The sequence below is a fragment of the Pelecanus crispus genome, chromosome 16, assembly GCF_030463565.1.
Source record: "Pelecanus crispus isolate bPelCri1 chromosome 16, bPelCri1.pri, whole genome shotgun sequence".
Classification (NCBI taxonomy): Eukaryota; Metazoa; Chordata; class Aves; order Pelecaniformes; family Pelecanidae; genus Pelecanus; species Pelecanus crispus.
In genome coordinates, this window is record NC_134658.1 from 5,523,323 (window position 1) to 5,534,303 (window position 10,981).

The following is a 10,981-nucleotide window of genomic DNA, read 5'->3' on the forward strand; positions in this document are numbered from 1 at the left end:
CCCGGCAAGAACTTGGGAAGAGAAGGCACCGGAGAGGCCCGAGCGGCTCCCGCAAGGCAGCAGGACCCTCCCTGCAAGAGATGCCCGCTGTGCCGGCAGCGACGCTTCCCGGAGGTTTCCCAACGGACGAGAATCTGACCGACACGGATCCTTGCCGTAAATAATTGCTCGGTGACGGTACTTCCCGCAGAAGACACAGGAGCCGAGGTGCATTCCCTGTCCCAGGCAGCTGAAAGGAATTTTGGGTGCCAGCGGCGAGAGCAGAGAGAGGGGCAGGACGCTGCAGCATCACCGCAGAGACCGTGCCTGGCTCAGGCGCGGCCACGCCGTGACAGCTCTGTACACAGGCAGTAACTGGAGCAACCGAGACAACAGCATCATCACATACAGAGCAGGCTTTTTACAAAAAGTGAGGTCCAACTCCGACCAGTGCTTCTGCCCCACGACCCGTCTGCACCGACACACACCCTCGCTACGTCCACGGCAAGAAGTTGCAGTGCAGAATCAGTCCCAGCAGCCAGTAGGACAGGAAGAATCCAAGAATGCATTTGCTGAGCGGGGTAATTAATCTACAGTTTGTCAGCAGCCTCACAACGGGGTTTCGGGAAGTCCCTTTCCCACAGGAACCCGGAGATTTATGGAGAAGAGACTTGTCGGAGCGAGGTGCCGCGGTTTGACTCTCAGTTCCTTCGCTCCGGAGCAAAGGTTCGTATTCCTGGAGCAGGTGAGCGGAGAACCAGTACAGGATGGGAGAGGAGGAGCCAAGGAACCGGGTCAGCACCTGGAGACAGGCAGAACAAAAGTCACATAAATCGCAGGTTGTCTCCGACTGCGACCAGCCCTGATCCCGAGGCACAGGAGCCATCTATCTGCCTCAGACCGCTGATAAAGGGGGCTGAAATACGGCCCCGAGTCACGGTGCTAGAATTTATTATATGGAAATGAAACACCTCTCAGCTCAACCTGCTTTATTTATTAGGGCATTTGTGTAAGCAGCCAAGTGGCGCCCAGGTTTTGGACAGGCACGGTAACTAATTGTCACTCCTCGTCGCTGCCCAGCTCAGGAGCTGGGCAGGGGCAGCAGCTTCAGGGGAGATCTGAATCTTAATTATTTTTTCACTGGAACCCCCAACCTTTAGCGCCGCCAGCTGTCCCCCGAAAAGGCCTTCAAACGCTTTCCAGAGACTGGCGACAGCTCTGGATCCTCTCACTGCCATCCCTTAAGCTCGGCCCAACATGGTAATGAGCCGGTATCCTTGTCCTCCGACAGCCCATTAGCAGGGCTCAGCAAACGCCACCCAACACCAGCCGGACCCTTGGATGCCCGTCCCGGGGTCCTCATCGCACCGAGCACGTGACAAGCTTTCTGCAGGAACTCTCCAGCAGAGCAGAGGAACTAACCGGCTTTGGAAACTGTGGAAGTAGCTCCGAAAGAGGAAAGGCAAAGCTTTTGGTTTAGCTGTGCCACCATGCCGCATTCCCCTTAAGAAACGACTCCTGTGCGTCGCTATGAGCGTCCTACCTGCACGTGCATGCAGAAGAATCCAAACGCCAGCAGGACCGTGGCGTGGACCACGTACACAAAGACAGCAGGGCAGCAAAATCCAGCTCTTGGTTTACCTTCTTCGTCACTCTTTCTTCTCTCTAGACCAAGAGTTAGGCAGTGCCGGGGGTTTGCAATGATGTAGGTCCAGGCAGCCCAGGAGCCCAGGAGTGCGACAGGCAAAGCAAGCAAGAAATTTGGTATCTGCCTGAGCTCAAAATACCTTAGAAAGCCCACATTCCAGTAAGCGTCTTGAATATAGGAATAGACTACGGGGAACCGCTGGGAGCACCAAGGGGGTTTAACCCCGTTCATGGCCGCCAGACGATAGCCCTTGTCCAGAGCCAGCTGCAGCAGCGGCTTGGGAACGCTCTGCTCCAGGCCAATGCCAGGACCACAGAACCTCACGTAGGCATAATACTGAAATAGAGCAAAAGGTAGAAAAATCCCAGCACACATCAGAACCGCTGCAGACGCCACGCTAAGGAGTTGCTTCCACAACGGAGGGAGCTCCCTTAGCGATCCTGAACCCACCTGGAGCTGGAGGGCAAAGCATTTACCGCAGGAGTAGAGAAAGAAGCCAGCATTAATAAGCCCGTTGGCACGCACCCCAGAAGCAAGGGAGAAGAGCAGTCCACTGAGCCAGCTCTGCCCCTTCTCCAGTTGCCACATGGCACTGAATGCCAGGAAGGCAAACATGCTCTCCGAGTAAGCAGCTGCCATAAATATGTTGGCAGGGCTGATAGAAAAGAGAACGGCTGCAAGAAAAGCCACCCTGCGACACTGCAGCACGACGCAGCCCAGCTTATACAGGGCAGCAGCTGCCAGGACAGAAAAGAGAGAATTAAGAAGTACAGCTGATAGCAGGAGGCGGCTCCGCAAACGCAGCAGCCACTGCAAGGGCCACAGAGCTCCCTCGGCCACGGCACGCACGCTCAGGGGGTACAGCGGGAGGAAGGCGCAGTTGTGCTCGTACAGGTAACCACGCTCGGCGATGAAGAGGAAGTGCTCCGCATCCCAGTGCGAGAGGCCTCCCAGCAGCCGCTCCAAGAGCCGGTCCCACAGGCCAGGCTCGGACAAGCGAGGGGGATGGAAGGCGTCTGCAGCGTGATCTGGGATCAGGAGGTTAAACAGAGCCTGGAAAAAGAAGAGAGGATTGAAGTTCAGCAGACATCCTCTCGTACCCTACCGAAAGCACTGAGCAGGAGGAGGGCTCCCGGCTTTCAAAGGGGACGAGAGGAGCACAGAAGCCAGGCTGAGGGACAGCACGGACACCTGTAAGGCTGTGAAAAGGTGCAAACGCAATCCTTTGAACTGAATAAAGCTCTGGAACATATCCAGCATGAATCCCCATGGAACTGGACAGGGAAAGCTGCTCAGCCCCATGCTCAGGCACATCTAACTGCGCACGCTCGCAGCACCGGTAAGCCTCCGGCATTATTGTCATTAATTTGGCATTATTGTCCCCGCTGATGTACATGGGAGAGGAGACAGAACTAGAGAAAAACATTTTCCCAGAGCAAACTGATGCAGAAGACAGAAGCCGATCCCCAGGCCCCCTCTCTAGCCTCTAGAGCATTCCGTCACCTCTGCGGCTTGGTGTGCACGAAGGGGTTCGCCTTCTGGAGGCGAGCAAGCAGAATGCAGACACCTCTGCCTCCAGGAGCTTGTGGTGCTGACCACGTTTTAAAAGGTGAGAGAAAAACCCAGAGAGCTCATAAGATAGGAGGTATGCAACTTAGTGCATTGTGTAATTCCAAATGAAAATACATTTAAAAAAAAACCAAAACCCCCAAAAACCTCAGATGGTTTTGTAGCTTAACTACACGGAGATTGGGATGAGTCCCCTGCAATAAATTCAGCGTTGGCAGAGAAAAGAGAAAAGGCCACACTGAACAAATTGGGACTAAAAGACACACAAAGTTTCACCATGAAGCACACATCTGGTCTAACGAGGCCTCTGGTATTTGTAACAGGGAGGCTTTCATCTCAGCTGATGGTTCCACTCAGCCCTACCCAGCGGTGACCGGGGCTGCCGCAATCTGCCAGCTGGCTGCTGGCCTGCTGCTAAAGAGCTTTCTCAGGCTGGTTTTGTTTCAGGAGGGCCGTGGCTACAGCCAGACTCTTTGCCGGCTGTCTCGGTACGCACAGGTAGGATGGAGCGAGCAACCGAGCTCTCCCATGTCTCTGGAAATGAGACTTGGAAGGAATTCTTGTTCCTCTTCTGTTTATGATCTTCCTCTGGTGCTGCCAAACCGGCCTCTTGCAACAGCGGCACGAAGACACAGTAAGATACAAGGAAATTTATGTAATTTTACGTAACAGCAACCTGCCTCCCTGGATGCGGCGGGTCTGTTGGTTCTCCAAAGGAGAACACGACTTCCCCGTCAAGCAGAACCAGCTAGCTCACGGTGCACAAGGCAGTACCGAAGAGAGACGCCTCGGAGCGGCAAACAACAGATGTCACAGCATCTTTGGTTCAGGAACAGCAGACTTGCCTGCAGCAGAAGCGTCAGGGCTCTGCAGCACACCGCAAACCACGCGGCCTCTCGGAGGCGGGGGTCTCGCCGGCTCACCAGCTCCATTCTGAGTTTGAAAGTTGCCTCTGTAGGTCACTGACGCCAGGGAAATTCTCCCTCTGGTTTCGAAAACCTGAATTGATAAACAGAGATGACAGACACAGAAAGGCATTTCTGGCTTCAGCCATGTTTGTAAATTATGCGCCTTTATTTACTATCAGGCACTTCAAAGGGCTGCAAACCTCTATGAACAAGAAAGTCACTTATGAAAGAGATCATGGATCCGGGAGACGACGCAGAAGACCTCTTTGATATCGTTCCTATTAAAAAAAATTTTCCCTGACTTAACCTTGGCCAGGACACAGAGGGAGAGAGGTCATAACACGTCCTCTCAGGCCATTTCTTACCGGGCCAGGGTAAATACCCGACGCATACCTGCCTCAGCACAAACACCAGCGGCTCAAGCCAGGACTCCACCAAGCATCTACGCACACATTCAAGTTCCAATGCGCTGAATGGGATTTAAACCTTTTTTTTTTTTTGGAATAGAGACAGAATGAAAATGTGGACTCTGAGCGTAACATCCGTGTAAGCAGTCTGCTGACTGGGGCTCGCAGCTGGCCAGGCGCTGCCAGCCACGCTCTCTCCTCTTCTCTGCCCTGCGTTTGCCCCGGGAAGCTGAGAGCGGCTTTTTTCGGGGCTGCCTCCCTGGCAGCGACCCCACAAGCTGCACGGGAGCAAGGCTGAGGTGCCTTCGCAGGTACGCAGGCTTCCCCCCGCCCCTTCCATCCATCACAGACAGCATCGCCAGGACGGGACGCTTGCACCGCTGCCCTGCTCTCCACCTGTAATTTTCCAGTGTTCGGGCAGGGGTCCTGGTCTCCAGAGTCTGGGCGTCTGCCTGTCAAGCAAATTGCATGTGCTGAGGCGGCTCTCTTCCACCTCTTCCCTGCACGCCTCACCTGCAAGATTTAAAACGCTTTGCGGAGTCTCACTGCTTTCATTTCTGCACACTCTGGATTGACGTTCTGGGACCAGCTACGAAAACTACTGGCCCAGAGCCACGGAAGGCAAGCAGTAGCTGTTGTGCAGCTTTCTGAGATAACACATTTCTTCCGTTGGTTCCCCAGCCACCAACTGCTTTTCAGTTTGAGAAACAGAAGACCCACAGCTCTCGCTAGGTTCCGACGACACCACATCCTGCACTGTTTCCCACCTGCCATCTTTCTGATCCAGCGCCTTACAATACACAAAGATCCCCAAAGCAATCACCTAAGGATCTGAAAACACGCTGAGGTTTTCCTATTCCCATTCTACCGACGGAGAAAAAACCTGGCAGGTTAAAAACTGCATGAGAGAGCAGCAAACAAGTCGTCAGCAAAGCAAAAAACAAGACCCAAATACGCTCATTTATAGTTCCAGTCCCTAACCGCGGGATTGTGCTTCCTATTTAGCCACACACAAAAGTTTTGGGTTTGCTCATATTCTCCTCTTGCTCCAGAGCATTCACAGCTACAGACAAAGCAACTGGTGGGAGGCACATTCTCCTGAATCACGAAGCTGCAATGTTATTTTAAGAGAGGGGATACTTCAGCCCAGCTGTAAATTCTATTAAAGCGCCTTCACAGCTGCAAATCCTATTAAAGCACAGCGGCAAAAATTGTCTCAGCGCTTTAAGTATTTTTTAAAAAGCAGAGAAATAGCTTCGCATGAGCGTGCCAAGAAGGCTCAAAGCAAACAGCTTTAAAAAGCCTGTTCCTGTCACGACGCAGCACACCTTGTAACGGAAAGCAGCGAAGTCTACAAAAAGCTGCAGCCCACAACCGCCGTTCTGGTAGAGAACGCAGCGTCAGAGCTGGAATGTCTCTACCCCGGAAAGCGCTGCGTGAAAGAGCACCTGCGCGAATGGAAAAAGGACACGAAAAGGCAGAAGCGGGTCAAAAATATTTCAGTAGAAAAAGATGCAAAGCCTTAATAAACGTTAAAGATGCCTTTCTCGCCGCGTTCTGCGTTTCCCTTTGCTCTCAGATGTGAATTCCGTTTTGCTCGCTCTGGCAACCGCGCGCAAAAAAAAGGACGCGGATACGAGCAAAACAGATGCTGGGTAAATTATCACGTAAATGGAAATATGAATTCGGCAAGGTCTGTAAGAACGCAGTGGAGAGCGGTGACCAGCCGGTGGCAGCAGGCACTCGCCACAAAGCCCTTTCCTCCCTCCACACGCCCGGCAACCAGCTCCTGGCTGGGGCACAGAATTCCTGCTGGGAATCCTATGCCAGCCTGCATCCTAGGAACACTTGGAGAGCAACGCTTTGGGCACCCCTTGGTCCTTCTCCAACCTGCTGTTGGATTCGGGAGATTCTCCAGATCTAAAAGACGTGTTTAAAGACCATTCTAACCAGGATGCCAAGGAAATAAAGACTGAATTTTGGCAATCCCGTTCGCCCAGCGCTGTTTCTGTGGACCTGGGAGCTCTGGGCCTCGTGGCCGCTTTCCCTCCTGCCCGGTTTTTCAGCGGCTGGTCCAGGGGCTGCAGCCCCAGCGCGGCTTCGCCTGCGTCTGAGCGGAAATGGGAACGTTTCTACCTTTTGTAAGAGCTCAGGTGTGCGAACGAAACCTGCGCCGGGCCAGCACGCAACCTGAGCGCCCGGCTTGAGACGACGGACCCGCCGGGCAAACGCCGGGGCTGCGGGCATTCGGGTCCCGTCGGAGCGCAGCGGGATAAGGCGCTGCGGGCGCTTCCCTGCGCGTTTTCATCGCTGCCTTCGCCTTCGCACGCAGCAGCATCCACGCGTGGACCGGCTCCTGGCGAGAGGCCGGGGACCCGCGCCCCGTTTCTGCGGTTCCCTTGGGATGAGCCGGGCCGTGGCGGCCGGCGTGCGAACGGCGGGGACCGAAGGGCCGAAATTGCTTCCCCCGGCTTTGGCGGCCAGGGCGGCCGGCGACCCGCGGGCTCCAGCCGGGGCTGGAGGCGGCTGCGGAGCTTTCAAGGCTCCCAGAGCCGGCGCAGCCGGGGGAACCGGGGCCGCCGGGGGAACCGGGGCCGCCGGGGCCTGTGCGGTCGCTGCTTGGCGCTCCTGGCTCCGCGGCTCCAGCCCAGGCTGGGCGGGGGAGGGCTCGCCGCGGGCCGGCCGGCTCAGGCGCTCCCGGCCGCTGGCACCGGAAGCACCGGAGGCCCCGGCCCCGCCGCAGGAGCCCGCGCTCCCGCCGCCCCTCCCCGCCGCGGTCTCCTCACGGCCGGGCCCCTCGGCCCGCTGCGAGGCCTCCCGGGGCCGGCGCCGAGCAGAGGCCGCCGGGGCTCCTCCCCCGCCGCGTCCGGTCCCCTCCGGGCGCGGGGCCTCGGGGCGGGGGCGCTGGGGTCTCCGAGGGGGCGGGACCCCGGTGCAAGGTGGGGTGGGGGGGAAGGGACCCGCCCCCCCGCGGCGCGCGCGCGGCCCCGCCCCTCCCCAACCTGAGCGCCCGGCGCGCGGCTCCCGCGCCGGCTCCATCCCGCCGTCACCGCCCCTCCCCCCCCACCCCGCTTCCGGCCGCGCCTCTTCCGGGGCTGCGCGCGCCGCCGGGCCGCGTCACGCGGTCGGCCGAGCGCCGCCATCTTTGTTAAGGGCGGGCGCGGGCGGCGGCGCTCACGGCCTCCGCCACCGGCAGCCCGGGCCCGGGCCCGCCCCCCCCCCCCCCCCCCCCCCCCCCTCCCTCCCCGCCGCGCTGGGGCACCCCCGGCACGCAGGGCAGCGCCCGGCGCTCCCCGGTGGTGCCGTGAGGTCGGGGGGCGGCACACTGGGCGGTTTTGTTCAAAAAAAAGAAAAAATGGGGGCGCAGCGCCCGCAGGAGGCTGCCTTGAGGCGCTGGTGGTCACGGGCGTTCAAATGGCTCCGTCCACGGCGGGGCAGGCGGCGGCGGCGGGCGCAGGCCTGGCAGCCCCGCTGCGGCGATGGGGCGGCTGTGCCCGGCTCCCGGCCCCGGCTCCCCCCAGCACCGCGGGCCCGGCCGCGGCCTCCCTCGCCCGGCCGAGCCCCCAGCCCGGTTCCTCGGGTCAGCCCGCGGCCGGGCAGGGCCGCACGGGAGGAGCTGGGCCCAGCTGCGGCCCGGGGTGCCGGGTGCGGAGCGGGAAGGGCTGCACCGCGGCAGCAGCCCCGGCTGAGCGAGGCGTTAGTCCTGGAGATGCACCAAGGCAAACCTCAAAGCAAGCCGCACGGCGGCGGCAGCGAGGGCACGGCTTAAACATGTCTCTTGCCAAAACACATTAAGTAACATCGCATAACAATAGCCTGGTAATAAGTGCACGTTATTATATTAATTACTTACTAGAGGGTGGGCAGGTTTCCCTCAAGATCTTGTCCGCGTGACGACGGAGACACGGGCTCGTGCTTTCACCCTAACCGAGCTCACGCTACGCCTAACCGCATGGCGAGCCCGTGGCAGCACGCCATCGGGGCTCGCTGCCGCTGCCAGCATGGCGAAGAGCAGCAAACCTTTGTGCTTAGCATGGCGAAGAGCAGCGAACCTTTGTGCTTACAACCGACCTGCCGTGGTATCAGCCTGACCGTATCTAGTGCAAGAATGAAAGAGAAATCATCGTGGCCAAGCGCAGCTTTAAGGGAGGCTCCCCGAGTGCTTTTAATCAGGGCTCTGGCTTGGGAAGAACTGAAGTTTTCTCCCTTGCTGGTAAAAACGGGAAACGGCGGAGCAGTCGGGGTCAGAGAGGCGTTTTAAGGAATGCCTGCAGAAATGGAAAGCTTTGGGTACAAATCAGGTCAAAGCATTGAGGATTTGCATTCTGGGCAGCCAAGTCGAGTTTGAGATCAGGTGTGGCTCTCAAAATAGTCCCTAATTACAAACTGTGAACACTGTTTGTTCTCATTTTACTAATTTCTCATCTCTGCTGTTTTTCTTTTAACCATTTTAGAAGCACGAGAGGTGTACGCGTCTGCGTGCATGCAAGCGCTGGGGGAGCGGAATGACTCCCCTCAGATCAACAGGTTGTATAAAACCGGTAAAACGCACCACTTGTGACTATTCTTTCCCTCCCAAATGTAGCATGCACTTAGGATTAAATTCACCATCGCATGAACACAGAGGCCGTACAAAAGCTGCTCACGTTACCTTCTTCAACCTTGCTGCTGCAGTCCTTTCTGTTTAGAAAAAGAAGTAAAATTTTTTACGTTAATTTCATCAGATTAAACAAAAGCTCCTGGAATACAGAACTAAGCTATCAGAGAAGTTGGGTTTAAATCAACAACGTTGTCACAGAACGGCGAAGTCCAGCAGAATTCCTATCTCACAACTTGGTTTCCATTCAGTATTTTTTAAAGCCAAGGAAGCCTAGCACCCTGCCTGTCTCTTCAGAAATCCATTTTAAGGACTCCCCTCCTTTTGCCAGGCAAAGAGCTCCCGCAATTCCTGCTGATAAACAGACTTTTCAGAAAAGAGTCAGTTTGATTCTGGCACAATTACTCCCAGGAATCTGAAGTTTACAGAATACAGCTAAAGGAGGGTTCTGGGAACCAAGAGCTTCCTAGGAGAGGACTAGGGGGATAAAAACGAGGCGATTTCTTGAACAAAAAATACACTTGCCTTTAAAAAAAGCTTCTCCTTTAACTAGCTCTTTTGCTTAAATGAGCTCAGTGCCGTTCTAGCAAGCCTGCTTCCATTACCATTTGAGGATAAAGCTTCAGGCTAAATAAAATACCCATTTACTAACCCATGAAAACGTGCCGATTTTCATATGAAGAGCCTGAACTTTGGCCGTTTGCTGAAGGGCATCAGAGCTCTGTCCGCTGGAAAACCCCGTCCTCTGAAGGAAGTCAGAGTCCACACCACGATTCCAAGAAAATGTGAAAAACACGAGAGGAATGAGAATTTTCCATTTTACGGAGCTGAAAGGGAACTGCCCCCCTTCCGAGCAACTCTTTTACCCTGTGAACTACGTGTGTCTCTGCCATAGCTTCACCTCACACTGCAAATCCGCTCCTACCCGAGCCAAAGCAGCACCAAGCCAAAACTCCATCGCTGAAAACAAGCCAAACAGAGAAAGCAAAGCCAGACCATGGTCTCCAGAGCAAGACAGGACTTTGTCACCTCCAGACACTGCTGCAACGCACAGGACCTTCGAGGTCTCTGCGCTGTGTGGGAAGAAGGAGCTGACCTGCAACACCACGCCTACAAGACCTGACAGCACTGAAGTTACCTCCACATTCTGCTAACAAAAAAAACCCTTACAAACATCTTACCAAGATTTAATGTACATTTATTCTTAACACGTGGAACATATAGTATAAAGATTTCATACGGAATAAATGATATTCATTAAGCCAAAAAAGGAAAAAAGGGAGGAATTTACATCAAGTTTTTAGCTACATCGTCTGAAATACAAATATGCAGAATTCATCACTGAAAAATCTCAATTGTGTTTCTTCATCAGGAACTTCAACTGAACCTAGAACTTTTTCACACCTCGATTAGAAAGAAAACAAAAACAGGAAAAATAAACTATAAGTTGATTGGCTGCTGAGACAGCAATGACTTTATACACAGAGACCTGTACAGCATCCTCCAGGGAGGGATGTCTGGCAAGAGATTAAATAATTGTGTCTCGCTTTCGCAGGTCATCAACTCGTTAACTCGTCATACTATAAAGGGGTAGGGAGAGGGGGACAAAACTGTAAGGAATCTTAGGGTATGTGCAATGTACAACGTCATATATATATACACACGTGGCAGCGCTCAGGCTGCAGCTAAAGGTTAAAACCAGTTCTAAGAGGTGATCTCAGGGTTATTCATACAATCAAGGAGGAAGAGAGAAAGAGGTCAGGGTGTTGTAGGTTCACACATGATACTTTGGGGGAAAAGCCTTTTTTTCTCCTCAACATTAACTAAAAACATTTTTAAAAACTACAGCTTGCTGCTGATCCAGCTTTTTTTT

At 55.0% G+C, this 10,981-nt stretch overlaps 1 protein-coding gene across 3 annotated transcripts; it reads right to left on the reverse strand.

The window, feature by feature from the left end:
- Window positions 1–401: 401 nt before the first annotated feature.
- PIGV (phosphatidylinositol glycan anchor biosynthesis class V) lies at window positions 402–8,385 on the reverse strand. Of its 3 annotated transcripts, XM_075722046.1 has the most exons (5): window positions 4,042–4,486; window positions 2,589–2,680; window positions 2,001–2,010; window positions 1,523–1,918; window positions 402–781 (listed from the first exon to the last, which is right to left on the reverse strand). In XM_075722046.1, exons 1-5 carry the CDS (start codon window positions 4,126–4,128, stop codon window positions 473–475), a joined length of 894 nt encoding a protein of 297 aa, XP_075578161.1. In that variant the 5' UTR covers window positions 4,129–4,486; the 3' UTR covers window positions 402–472. The 3 variants fall into 3 exon arrangements, with proteins under 3 accessions (XP_075578161.1, XP_075578160.1, XP_075578159.1); XM_075722045.1 differs by adding an exon at window positions 8,365–8,385 and having other exon boundaries at window positions 1,523–2,680; window positions 4,042–4,195; XM_075722044.1 differs by adding an exon at window positions 7,514–7,549 and having other exon boundaries at window positions 1,523–2,680; window positions 4,042–4,195.
- Between the last annotated feature and the right edge of the window lie 2,596 nt (window positions 8,386–10,981).